We start from the raw sequence: 14,730 nt of genomic DNA, 5'->3' as shown, positions 1-14,730 counted from the left end.
CCTCCAGAGTGATATCACAGAAAAACAGGACAAACCAAAGACCAACACTGACAGAACCACATAATTATAACATATAGTTACAGCAGTGCAAAGGAATACCATGATTTGATAAAGAACAGACCATGGGCACGGTTAAAAAAAAGTCTCTCAAGTCCCGATCGACTCCTGAGTCCCTAATAGCAGGTGGCAAAAGGGAGAAACTCCCTGCCATAAACCTCCAGGCACCGACAACTGCCGGTGCATTGGAAGCACCCAACCACAGCTGACACTGAGTCCGTCCATCCAAAAACTTTGAGCCTCTGACCAGCCCCTCCGATATAGAGCACCATCCTCTGCCAAGCGCCTTCGACCTCGCCCCGGCCGCTGAAACAAGCAAAGCCTTCTGCTCCGGAGATTCCGGTTATCACACAGTAGCAGCGGCAGCAAAGTGGTCATTTCAGAAGTTTCTCCAGATGTTCCTCCGTACTCTCACGTCTGTCTCCATCAAATCAGAATTGTGCACGGTACCCTTCTTGACAGATTACAGATATCATTCACTGGAGAAGCCGCGCGTGCTGCGTCGCGCCGCCATCTTCTCCTCCTCCTACTCTTTTGAAGACCCTGATCTGGAGTTATATGCTGACTACGGTTCTTTGCGGAAATAGGACCCACTCTCGGGGTCTCATGACTGGCCGTTATTCGATATGCCAAGGATGCGGCCTCAGAGATTGCTTCGCCTTCGGAGTTCCGGGATCTTGTGGCTCTGGAAACAGGCGGTCAGAGTCTCTGAAGAAATCTGGGGTATTGTGGAAGATGGAAGATCGGCACAGAGCTTGGAAGAAGCAACGCAACAAACTTTTAACATCATAAATCAGCAAGTTGTTTGTTATGTCTCCTCTCTCACTGTGAAACGGAGACACCCCTCTCTCCCTTATTAGGAATTAACATTTAACTGTCATTCATTCTTTGAGGGCACTCCTCTGTTTTTGTGGATGATTGCGAAGAAAAAGTATTTCAGGATGTATATTGTGTACATTTCCCTGACATCAAATGCACCTTTGAAATCTTTGAAATGGGGCACCGTGAAGAGAAGAGGCAAGAGATCAGAGTTGGGTATAGAAGAACAGGGAAGGGCAAGGGAGAAAAATTACTGGAAGAAGAAATCAATGTGCTATCTGGTTGGAGGCTACCTAGATGGAAGATGAGATGTTGCTCCTCCACCCTGACAGTGGCTTTGTCATGTCAAAAGTAGAGGCTATGGACTGACAGATCGGAATGGAATAGGAATTAAAATGGCTGGCCATCGGGAAATTCCATTTTGGCAGATGGCCAAACACAGAAATAGTGCTGAGTTAACTGAAATGCATCAAAAAACCAGTCATGTATATACAATGGGTCTAGGTCTGGGCCAGGCATTAAACATCTTAAAATGACAAGATGTTTTGCACCATTGTTTCACTGATATAGGGAGCACATTGTGTCCTTCAGAATGAGAAAAAATAAAGGTTCCAGAATGACTATTTTGTCACTTAGCATTTCAAACATGGTCAAGACAATAACTGCAGTGTTTTTGTATAAAAACAGCCAGTCATCACAGTACTGTGGCAACAGGTGGCATCTGGGTTGTGTATTCAGAAGCTATTAGAATACTAATGTGAACCTTGTTCCAACAAGTGATCGAATATTCAGAATAGATCTCGTCAGCAAGATGTGGTCCCTTTGCAAATGTGTAATTCTATGAAACCATTCACACCCAAAATACTGAAGTAAGCTCTGCAACTGTAATAGCAGAAATTTGTGAAACACCTGCTATTATTTAAAAGGCATAAAAACTCAACATACTGTATGTTCAGGAAGATTTTCCCACCAGGCCTTCCCTATGTTTCTTTGTACTCAGTGTTACATCTTCAGGTCCCATTTCCATTTGACTCATTCAAAGCCCCAACATGTCAACCAACCATTGTAGCTTTATATGCTCACCAAAATTTAAAAAGGTATATTTAAATGTACTCTAACTAATGTATGCTATTGAAATAAAATAATTTAATTATAAAACATTGAGGCAAAGCCCTAAATCATATCAACAACACACAAAATGATGGTGGAACGCAGCAGGCCAGACAGCATCCATAGGAAGAAGCACAGTCGACGTTTCAGGCCGAGACCCTTCGTCATACTGGCTTTTTTAAACAATCCATTAAATTAAAAAGCTAATTCATAACAAATTTGATCTAGCACTTAATCTGGTATTTTCCAAAATAACATTTTTATAATAATAAACCATGAAGTAATTAATAAACAATTTTTGAAGTCATCTTTTATTTTATAACTAATTGCATGAAGACTTTAATATTACAATACACTCAGGGGCCATTTTATTAGGTACACCTTAGAACCCAGTGTGGTCTTTTGCTGCAGCCCATCTACTTCAAGAATTGATGTACTGTGCATTTAGAGATGCTCTTCTGCACACAACTGTTGTAATGCATGGTTACCTTCCTGTCAGCTTGAATCAGTCTGGCCATACTCCTCCAACTTCTCTCAAAACAAGGTGTTTTCACCCATTGAACTGCCACTCACTGGATTTTTTTTGTTTTGTACAACCATTCACTGTAAACTCTAGAAACTGTTGTGTGTGAAAATCATATGAGATTAATGGTTCCTGAGATACTTAAACCATCCTGCCTGGCACCAGCAATCATTCCATGGTCAAAATCACTTAGGTCACATTATTCCCCATTCTGACGTTTGATCTGAACAACTGAGCACTTGAGCATCTCTGCATGCTTTTATGCAGTGAGTTGCTGCCACAAGATTGACCGCTTAGATATTTGTGTTATTAGGTACAGATGTACCTAGCAAAGTGGCTAGGTGTATTTCTAAACTGCTTTGTATAAAAAAAGTATTTAACAACACAACTATTACATCAATGCAAACTTTGTGGATGGCATTTGTTCCAATTTCAAAATAAATTTAAATTTCTTTAGCAAAATGAAGTAATGCAAATATTCTAATAGACAGTTGATACACATGAAACATTTGTTAAAGCAACAGACACATGGAAAAGAAATACAATATTTGTGATTCTTCAGTATCATACAAATATACATTTTTTAAAATACACAGTGACAATGGCATTTTTGTTCTTAATTTCTTATCAACAAAACACATTAGGACATCAAGAATACATGCTCAAGGTAAGCCATACTGGTAATTAATGGTTATCCATATCCATGTCTCTCTGTCAAATTTCTTTCATTTACACTCAGCTGGCCACTTAGTTTCATCAGTAACTTCACAATTAGACCAGCCTGCAGGATAGAAACAAGAAATAACATGTAACTGAAAGATAAAAAGAGAAAATGAAATAATTCCACTCTATCAAAGTTGCTGGTGAACGCAGCAGGCCAGGCAGCATCTCTAGGAAGAGGTACAGTCGACGTTTCAGGCAGAGACCCTTCGTCAGGACTAACTGAAGGAAGAGTTAGTAAGAGATTTGTAAGTGGGAGGGGGAGGGGGAGATCCAAAATGATAGGAGAAGACAGGAGGGGGAGGGATAGAGCCAAGAGCTGGACAGGTGATTGGCAAAAGGGATACCAGAGGATCATGGGACAGGAGGTCCGGGAAGAAAGACGGGGGGTGGGGGGGGGACCCAGAGGATGGGCAAGGGGTATAGTCAGAGGGACAGAGGGAGAAAAAGGAGAGTGAGAGAAAGAATGTGTGTATAAAAATAAGTAACAGATGGGGTACGAGGGGGAGGTGGGGCATTAGCGGAAGTTAGAGAAGTCAATGTTCATGCCATCAGGTTGGAGGCTACCCAGACGGACCTTATATTCCGTCTGTGTAGCCTCCAACCTGATGGCATGAACATTGACTTCTCTAACTTCCGCTAATGCCCCACCTCCCCGTCATACCCCATCCGTTATTTATTTATATACACACATTCTTGCTCTCTCTCCTTTTTCTCCCTCTGTCCCTCTCACTATACCCCTTGCCCATCCTCTGGGTTTCCCCCCCTCCCCCTTTTCTTTCTCCCTAGGCCTCCTGTCCCATGATCCTCTCATATCCCTTTTGCCAAACAACTGTCCAGCTCTTGGCTCCATCCCTCCCCCTCCTGTCTTCTCCTATCATTTCGGATCTCCCCCTCCCACTTTCAAATCGCTTACTAGCTCTTCCTTCAGTTAGTCCTGATGAAGGGTCTCGGTCCGAAATGTCGACTGTACCTTTTCCTAGAGATGTTGCCTGGCCTGCTGCGTTCACCAGCAACTTTGATGTGTGTTGCTTGAATTTCCAGCATCTGCAGAATTCCTCGTAATTCCACTCTATATTCTTTATAGAATAACACATTTAATTGATAAAGGTGATACTCTGAGAGGATCATCGGGGTCTCTCTTCCACAAATCAGAGATATCTATCAGGAGTGCTGCATATGCAGAGCCCTTAGCATTGTCAATGATCCCTCCCATTGTCCAACCATCTCTTTAAAGTCCTAGCAGCAGGCAAGAGGTACTTAGCATTAGGACAAGAACTGCTGGATGGGAAACAGCTTCTTCCCCCAAGCCATAAGACTACTGAACTTCTGCCACCACCCAGGTCTCATCATGCATGAAGCACCAATAGCATTTTACAGTTAATTTTTAAACTTGTCATAAACACACCTTATTAGTTGTTTATTTACTTGTGGTAATACTACCTTATGTGCTATGTGTGTGTTATTCAGTACTGTGTTGAGCACCTTCGTCCAGAGGAATATTGTTTATTTTAGCAGTATACATGTACATGGTTGAATGATAATAAACTAAACTTGAACTTGATGATTGTTCACCTAAACTATGATTGTCACCGATTATATACCAACTCCTGATACTGTTTTAAAATGAGAAAAAAATTATATTTACCTCACTATTCAGAATGATTTCTTACCTGCTTCGTGTGTACAACAAGGCTCATTTTATTTTCCAAACTGTGAATTTGAAAGTAGGCATCTGCTTCACCCAACTGCCACATGAGGGAGCCATACTTAAGGCTAATCAGCAAAGCCTAGCAAGAATTAAAGACATCAAAAAAACTACCACCAATCACTTCTGTAATTCTAAATTACTCAGTAAATATCAGTAACAATTAACAATTTCCATCATAAATGGTCAAAGTATATACAGTATATCTGTGCAGCAGTAGTACAAGTCAGATAATTACCTGTAAGGGCTTCCCTTTCTTCTCATGTTCTAACCTGAATAGTTCCAGTTTTAATTAATTAGTTGTTACTTAACAACATTCAAAGCATGGCATCTATTTCTACAAATTCACAATAAAAAATGTCTTCTAAGTATACATCGAAAAACCAAAGCCACATTTTTTTGATCTCTACCGCAATTTTCATTTCCTGTCCACCGACTCAATCTTCTCCTCAGCAAATATCTAAAACTGAAACAGAATGTTCCAACCTTTGACCTCAAGATGAGTTCCAGATCATATATCCAGAACATACCAATTCCCTCCTTCAGAATATCCCCTGAATCAAACCCTGATGCACATCAGCTGTTGCTGAATTTCTCATCTATGCTTTCTCATTGTTCAAATGTTCTCTTGGCTACAACCTGATCATCCAAAACTCTGCAAATGTACCCCAACAAAATGTCTTCTTTACCTTTCACTTATGGGCATGGAGATTTTGGGAAGCAATAGCCAGATTTAAAATTTTAATCTTGCTTTCAAATTATTCCATGGCCTTCCCTCTCCCTATTTCCAATTCTCTCCTGTCCTAATATCCTCCTAAGATTATCAAAATCCCACTGACTCTGGGCTTTTCTGCCTGTGAACTAAATTAACCTATCACTGGTGACTAGCTTAAACACCAATTCCCTTGCCTGGAATTCTCTTTAAATATACCCATGTCACTCTTGCCTTTTAGGATATGAATTAACCCTTCTACTCTGACCAGCAATCTGTTCATCTTCTCTAACATATTAGAATGAAAATATCTTTGCTAATACTTCTAAAGCATGATATAAATCCAGGTCATTATTTTTGAAGAGTCAATATAAGTTGCTGGTACAAGTTTATACTTTGAAAGTAACTTGATGTATGAACCACCTGAAAGTATTAAATAAATCTGCATTTGTCACATTATGAACTTATTGGGATTTATACAATAAAATTACCTTAGTTTCCATGTTGAGCAAATGCAGACCTCTTGTGTTTACACCTACATAGACCTTGACAACCTTATGACCACTTGAGCTAGCCTTGGTATATATTTGTCCCGTGAAAAAAGCTGCTCCATAGGTTGGAAATTCCCAGCAAATTTGCAGGAAGAGGCGTTGAAGATGGTGCATTTCCTTACTGATCCCTTCACGGCTGCTTAGGCCCTATTAGAGATTACATTCTTTTAGATATGTATTCCAAAGGAAAAAAATTACAAATGCTCAAAGGGAGAGAATGAGGTTTGTAAAATAGTTTCACATCTACATGGTAATTTTAAAAACTGCATCAAATATTATTGTTAAAAAATAAAAAATTTACAATGAAAATCCTGTTTATTTTTCCATTTTAAAAATAAAATTTCTCTGTGTTTTGTTTTAAGGTTTGTCAAACTTGTGCTGAAAGACATTACTAAAAATATTTGAAAAGCAGCAAATTACGACAGATCGTTTTACATTAATATGACAGGGAGTTCGAGGATAAGAGTCAGAAGGAAAGTCAAGAAGGGACTCAGGAGAGTTAGGAGTAATGAAAAGATCTTGAGTAGTATTTAAGCGAATCCCAAGGCATTCCACACATACATCAAAAGCAAGTAGAGAACTAAGGAGAGACTAGAACTCCTCAAGGATAAAGGAGGGATAAAGGAGGTGCTTAGAGGATTTGGGTGATATCATAAATAAATACTTTGTGCCTATATTTACCGAAGTGAAGGGTATAGAGGATTATGAAAATAGAATGAAGCATGCTAAAATGCTAGGGTATCACAAGATTAGGAAAGAGGTAGTGCCTGCGTATCTTTGCTAGTCACAGGTATGGTGCCGGATGACTGGCGTGTAACTAATGTTGTCCAATAAATTGAGAAAGGTTAAATTACATTTGAAAAAGGAGAAGGGAATTGTAACATAGATTTCACAATGGTGTAATTTTGATGGCTCACATTTGAGAGTTGTGTGCGTAGCTTTAATATACCTTGTTTGAAAAGATGCCCAATGATCCAGGTAATGTATCAGGGATTCTCCAGGCTATTACTAACTACAAGAAATCATGAAATAATTGACGAAATACTTGACTAATTATTAATTATAAAAAGACTTGAAATACTTGACATTTGCCATAAGAATGTAGAGATTTTTTAAAATAATTATGATATCCTGGTGGAACTATGCTGACTTTCTTCCTTGGTTTAGGTAACAAATGAAAATAGGTCATCAAATTTATTATGAAGAGCGAGGTTACATGAAATATTTGGTAAATACTGCAATTTAAACCTCAGAAATAGCACAGGATAAATGGATAATTTGGGATTTATCTAGTAAAGACCATGCACAGATGCAGCTGGTAGCAATTATTCAAGGAATATTAATTAGGTTTTTTTTCCATTTATTAATTTGTTTCAGACTTCTGATCTGAATTATATATTCAAACCAAATACTACAAAAGCTATAAATCTGAAATAAAGCAGAAAATGCTGATAAACATTAAGAAAAACAGGATAAATATTTTAGGGTCAATGACTCACCAGGTCTGATAATAGATTATTAACCAAAGGAGCTAAGCCTTCTTTCATATTAGCATAGATATGACCTGATCATTATTTTCTATTTTAATTTAAACTACATTCTTGCTGATGGAAATTGTAACAATCGGAAATATGGCAGTTTGAAATCCGTACATTAGTTATCTATGGTACAATTCTCTTCTCCTTATTCAAATGTAAATTAACCTCTTTTTACATTCACTGACTTTTTACATGTCACATTATTATTTGGAGAATGTACAGGAGAATAAAATTTTGTTCCACTTATGCCAATTTTGGCACAGATATGAAACAAAACACATAGGTTTACACTACTGATCTGGAGGCATTCCAGTTATCTGTAAGCCGTCTTTGTACATTAGAGTAGAAAGAAAAAGCTGATCATCACTTTTTCCTAACTCATGGACATGGGTGAATTAAAAGCATAAGTAAGTTGAACACTTAATAAAATATGAAACAACGGCACATCTTACTTACGTGGGTGTGCTTTTATTTTGCTGGTGGGGGGAGGCGGTATTGTTGCTTGCCGCCGCTTACGCGCGGGAGGAGGGAGCTGGGGGGGGTGACTTTGGGGTTCTCAAATTTAACTGTCGTTCATTCTTTGGGGCACTTCTCTTTTTGTGGATGTTTGCGAAGAAAGCATTTCAGGATGTATATTGTATACATTTCTGACATTAAATTTGACCTTTGAACCTTTGATCTTCCACCTCAGACAGTTGAGGAAGTTTGATACGGGCCCCCACATCCTAAGAACTTTCTGCAGGCGCACAATTAAGAGCATCCTGACTGGCTGCATCACTGCCTGGTATGGGAACTGTACCTCCCTTAATTGTAGGATTCTGCAGAGAGTGGTGCGGACAGCCCAGTATATCTGTAGTGTGAACTTCACATGATTCAGGACATTTACAAAGACAGGTTTGAAAAAAACAATCTGAAGGATCATTGGAGACCCGAGTCACACCAACTACAATCTATTCCAGCTGCTACCATCCTGGAAACGGTACCGCAGCATAAAAACCAGGACCAACAGGCCCTGGGACAGCTTCTTCCACCAGGCCATCTGACTGATTAACTCATGTTGATTTGAGTGTATTCCTATGTTACATTGACTGTTCTATTTATTATAAATTATGAATTACTATGATTGCACATTTAGACAGAGAAGTAACAAAGATTTTTACTCCTCATGTATGTGAAGGATATAAGATATAAAGTCAATTCTATTCAATTCAAATGTTATTACATTTTGAAAGCAACATGATAAATATTAAAGAATACGTTGAAACTGACCTTATACTCCTGTAGAATCCTACCAATCCAATGTGGACCCTTGCTTTTCACCTTGGTGCATGGTAATATACATTTCAGATTTTCCTCACTAAAAAGGTTAAGAAACAGAAACAAGTTAGAACTACAGCAAACAACCAACACAGATAACAGACATTCAGTGTTTACTTCAACAGTATAGCTAAACAATCATCATCATAGCTTGTCACACCAGACAGCCAGCCACTCTGGTGTTGTTTGGTTGATGTTGAGCAGGTCAGTGTGTCACATACCTCGGTACATTCCTTTCTCAATAAAGACAAACCTTTCTTACACACCTTACCCTTATCAGCTGTACTACCCTCTAAGTCCTGCTGAAATCTAGGAGGTAGAAAAGTCTGTGACACATCATAATTTAAACCTTTGGTTTTTCTATTGCAGGTCTCAATAGCAACTTTGCTCACCAGCTGCATTGCTGGTACACTCTCATCATGGAGAGCTGTCAACATGGCTCCATTGTTTACCAAATTCTGCATCATCATCAGGCTGATGAGAATTACATAAACATTATGAAAGAGGCTAAACAATCTCTTTATCAACTTTCTCCGACCTTCACTACGCCTTGCTTCCACAGCAACTTCCACTCCAAAACCATAACAATTATTCTTTTCCTCCTTCTCCATAACATTATGACCTTGCAGGTGCTCACTTCCATATGTCCAAACAAAATTCAACAAAGCCATACATCTTCCCATAGCAGGCTTTTGTCCTGCAAGCAGGGTCAAAGGTCGCACAATCAATTCAACCTTTCCCAGCACTTTATCCGAAAGTCTAGGAACAGCACTTTTGCCATTATTTTCAACAAAACTGAACTCACCAATTTCCACTTCATGACCAACTTGTAAATCACGGTCAAATACAAATGACTGAGAATCCTCACATTCCACTGGTACCATGGTTAACCCCTTACCCACTGAACCAAGTCCATCTGACACAAAAGGACTGCATTCCTTTCCGACCAAGTCAGACACTTCAGACTTCAACTGAGCCTCAACACAAGGTTCAGTAGCCTGTGAATCCACAGGTACTTCAACAACCTGAACACAGGCAATCAGGACAGCTGCTTCTTCTAGGCCTTCATCACTAGTCCTAGTTTCAAATTCCAGATTACCCTGATCCTCCCAGCTATTCTCTGGCAAACTCCCATCTGGAGTAAACTCAACCTCGTGGGTTAAAACTTCTTCGTCTGCTTTCTTATCAAACCCCTTCAGGGTAGGGGCATCCTCTGCAACTGGGTATGCCTTTACCTCATCAAGAACACAACTTTTAAATTCATCACACAAAACTGGCCCTTCCGAGCTGTAAAAATCATCAGGGTCTGACTCTAAACCTCTTTGCTGCAACCTCTCCCTTTTAAACTGTCCCTGCCTTTCTGCCATGTGATCTTCACGTTGCCATTTCTCCCTCTCGAGCTGTTTTAATTTCAATTCATGCTCCCTCTTTAATATTTCCAACAGAAGCTGAAGCTCATCCTCAGTAGGTTCACCTTCCCTGAACAACTCTAACACCTCATCAAACCTTCCCTTATCTATATAATATTCAACTATTTTTCTTTGAATTCCTACCTTAGTCACACCCTTCTTTACCTCAATTCTCAATTCTTTAACAATGTCCCACAACTCATGCTTTTTAGTTAACTTCAAAGTCACCAGGTCTGGTGATTTCAGAGAGTCTCTAACATCCATTTCTGCTGTTTTTCCACACAACCAAATCAAAAGTTCAAATCAAAAGGAATTTTCCCCAATCAATTCAAACCAGCCTCCCGACCAATTTGTTCATATCGTAGAAGCGGGCCCTAATTATGTCACGTACCCCGTGACGGGGATAAAGAACCAGCAGAGATGGAAAACACTTTGGAGTCCAGTATTGCTATAAACTAATATTATTTATTAGTAACTACGCAATACAGTAATATAAATGAAGATAAATCAAACAGGTTAGCAATGATTACATAAAAGTGAGTATATCAGTCAGTGTGGAAATATATGTATGAAAAACCAAGCTTCTTTAAGTCCAGGGATAAAAAGATACAGTCTTACGATGATGAGTAAAGTTCAGTTCATTAAGTCCAGGGATAAAAAGATACAGTCTTACGATGATGAGTAAAGTTCAGTTCATGAGGTGGAGGTGGAGGTGGAGGTGGAGGTGGAGGTGGAGGTGGAGGTGGAGATGGAGATGGAGATGGAGATGGAGATGGAGATGGAGATGGAGATGGAGATGGAGATGGAGATGGAGGAGATGGAGATGTGAGTTTTCAGGTGAGTTGATGCCGTCGATCTTCTCGTCGTCCTCCGAAATCCTTTAAAAGTCACCGACTGTAACTCTTAACAAAGGGGATCGGGTTTTTGTGGTGGAGCTATCACCCAGGCGAGGGTGGACACATAGACAACTCCCCACCAGTCAACCCCTTCTCCTCCTTCCACTGCAAGAGCGATTGGATCGATCCGCCTGATCGATCCTCCAAAACCCACTTTTGCTGCGGGCACAACAATGCTCATTCAGTGTCCAGATCATGTGTCTGAGGTCTGTACCATCTGACCTCCTATTTATCTCACCAGGCTGAGCATCACCTGTCATTCAAAGAGACCCTCCTTCCTTTGTCTGTAAAGGAATGCGAGCAGGCAACAAGTCCTTGGAAGTAACATCAATAATGTCCTGTTGGTCACCACAGCAACCTTCGAGCTGCTCGGTGCTGTCTCCAAACCCAGCTCAGTAGAAATCCAAAGTTACTTCCAGTGCCTTAAAGTGACAGTCCAACCGTCAATCTTTGTCTCTCTCTCTCTTTTTAAAACAAACCATCGATGATAAATAACTCTCTCTCTGTCTCTCTTCAAACAGTTAATAGGGGCACTCCTGGATCCCCTCACAAGTGTCAGCTAAATCAGGTGAGACTGGGCAGTTGCGCAGAACACGTTCAATGTTCTGCACCGTTTCGCCACACTCACAGGATTCGCTGGTCTTTAAATCCCACTTCACCATATTGTCTCCCGTCCTACAAACTCCCGCTCTTGCTCTGTTGAAAGTGCACCACTGAACACAGCTAAGCACTGAAAGATGCTGAGGGAAAATATTATGCCAAATAACAAATAAAATTCTTTCTTTTTACATAAACTATCTGATCTTAGTCAAGATGAACTCTGTAAATGCAGTTAATTTCCCTGAGAATCCCTTTGCACAGGAAGGGAAATTAATTAAGTACAGTTTCTGTAACAGGCAGAACACATTTAAGCAAATTAGGTGAACAAGAGAGTTCTGTTTGCCTCTGATAAACTGCAGAGTGATACTGAGTATTCACAAACACGGGGTTATTTACTTCACTAAAACATGAGAAATTTGCACGAAACTATATTTCATTACAGTATTGAGGAAAATAGCAGTTACAAAAAAAGAACTACACCTATCTTTGTCAATTCATCCCATGCTCAATAAATCAATACCAAAGTTTAAAAATTGAAGACTATCGCTGAAGGGGAAAAAAAACATATATACAATGGATTCTGGTTAATTGGGACAGCCACTTATATGGGACAACTCTTAAAGAACAAAAGTTAATCAAAATAGCTGAGGTTCCCTTCATTTATTTGGAACACTATGCCATTTAATTGGGACAGGAGACTGTTGCTGAACAGTTTCTAACTAGAGTCAGTCACGTAAACCTGTGTGGCTGTTAGACACCACTGTGCTCTGAGCGAACAGTTTTTAAAACAGCATCAGCTGTGTGTTAAAAATGCAGTGATTTTTGTCACTGATAGTTGGTGCGAAATAAGCAATAAGACAATTTGGAGTTGTTTTGGTCACTGTGGTTTCTCGCATTCAGGCTTTGAAATGTCAGAAATAGCCAGGAGTAAATATGAAACTATTTCACTACTTCAATCTTCAAAAGGCAAGTATAATCATCTACATGACATCCAGAATTAAGTACCGCACCATTTAATATTCTCGGGGTAACCATGACCAGAAGCTCACCTGAACCACCCTGCCTTTCCCAAAGGGGCAGTTCTAAATGGAACTTCATTGGTAATAGAAAAATGTTTCAAAAAGTGAGAGCTCATGTTTACTTCCTGTAATAATAAGAACTGGATCACTTTGCTTCCATTTATTCATGTTATAACCATAAAATAGACAATTAGGGTTTCAAAGGGACAATCATTTGAGTGAGATACATTTATTTAAAGCACTGGAGTAATGATAAATTTCTCAGCCAGAAAACCAAAGTAATCAATTGTGAGATGGAGGTAGTAGAGAAGATCATTAAAAATCTTGAAGTTGTATCTTAGTAGATTTGCTCTATCTGCCTTGTCCATCACTAATAGGCATACTTACTTAAGGAATCCTTGCTTATGCTTTTTACTGTCATAATTTCCATAGATGATTTGAAGGAGGAGACCAGCCAAAATTATCAACTGACTGTCAGCACACGGATATAACCCTTTCAGCAGGTTGCCACGTGCCTCATCAAATAGAATGAGGATAGCCAATGGATCGTCCACCTTTAACAAACAAAATATATGAAAATCAATAAAAAATTGCAGCTGTTGAAAGTCTGAAATAACAAAAGGAAATTCTTGAAATCTATGATCAGCTCAAAGAGCATCTCTGGAAAGGTAAACAGAGTGATGTTTCAGGCTTAGAACTGGGAAAACAACAGGGTGCAGAAAAGATTACCTTGAATGATTGCAAGTTGCACAGACGGAGAGGGAAGGGGGCCTTAACAATCTGAGATTTAACCTTTCTCCGACGTCCCTAGAACTTTAACTGGTTTTCTTATTTTCCTAAACATAAGAGATTCTGTAGGTGCAGGAAATTATGAGCAACACACATCAAAATGCTAGAGGAACTCAGCAAGACAGGCACTATCTATGGAGGAGAATAAATAGTCAACATTTCATGCTGGGACCCTTCATCAAGACAGGAAAGGAAGGGAGCAGAAGGCAGAATGCCACTTTCCTAGTTCTCATGAGGGACTTTGACTTAATCATTAACTATTTTTCTTTCCACAAATGCTGCCTAAACAAATGAGTATTTCCTTTTGTTTTTAAGTTAATATATAGATTATGTACATAGCACCATGTAAACTATGCTTAAACATTTTTGGTACTATATTAAATCCATGTCAGCATAGGTGATAACATAAAATCATCAGTGACAAGAGAAGACCACAAATTGATTACTAAAGCAAAATTTCAATAGTTACAATCAATACATTATAATTTCCAAAACACTTAATTATACATAGGTCAAAATAAGTGAAAACTACATTTATGATCAATTCAATACATCACTTTCTTTTTTTTTGCATTATTTTAATGCCAACCTTTCCAAGATCCATACCTCACAATCCATGGACTGAGGGAAACAACCACATGTACCAGGCCATTACAGGTGCTGTAATATTAATGTCAGCAAGGGAAGTCTAGCAGGAATGATTTGCTCACTACTTTCCATATCTTGAACATGCAACACCAAGTGACTGCAAATTAAGGATTCTGTTTGAATCTGATCAAGGAATAATGGAACTGCAGACACTGATGAGTCCATTTATAGTTTAGAAACCATAGCATATTTTGATTTTAATTATAATTTTAGAATGCCATGTAACAAATTCAAAGCAATCTCTCCTAATTTTGTCATCAATTTACTTCACTACAGATTTGAGGTCCTTGACGTGAAAGTTTTTAAATTCGAAC

The 14,730-nt window shown here is 39.1% G+C and overlaps 1 protein-coding gene across 3 annotated transcripts in view; it reads right to left on the bottom strand.

Annotated features, from left to right (window-relative positions):
* Positions 1–14,730, bottom strand: part of krit1 (KRIT1 ankyrin repeat containing) — a 52,739-nt gene continuing 38,009 nt past the window's right edge. The window contains exons 13-17 of one of the 3 annotated variants that reach the window (XM_063044111.1): positions 13,367–13,533; positions 9,008–9,095; positions 6,141–6,347; positions 4,903–5,019; positions 1–3,290 (exon numbers count right to left, since the gene is read on the bottom strand). In XM_063044111.1, coding sequence (XP_062900181.1) covers positions 3,201–3,290; positions 4,903–5,019; positions 6,141–6,347; positions 9,008–9,095; positions 13,367–13,533 — 669 coding nt within the window. In that variant the 3' untranslated portion in view covers positions 1–3,200. The remainder of the gene's footprint in view (positions 3,291–4,902; positions 5,020–6,140; positions 6,348–9,007; positions 9,096–13,366; positions 13,534–14,730) is intronic. The other 2 variants (XM_063044110.1, XM_063044112.1) reach the window with 2 other exon arrangements.

The sequence above is a fragment of the Mobula hypostoma genome, chromosome 3 (genome assembly GCF_963921235.1).
Source record: "Mobula hypostoma chromosome 3, sMobHyp1.1, whole genome shotgun sequence".
NCBI lineage: Eukaryota > Metazoa > Chordata > Chondrichthyes > Myliobatiformes > Myliobatidae > Mobula > Mobula hypostoma.
Note: the sequence above shows the minus strand (reverse complement) of the source record. Positions and strands in the feature narration are given on the sequence as shown.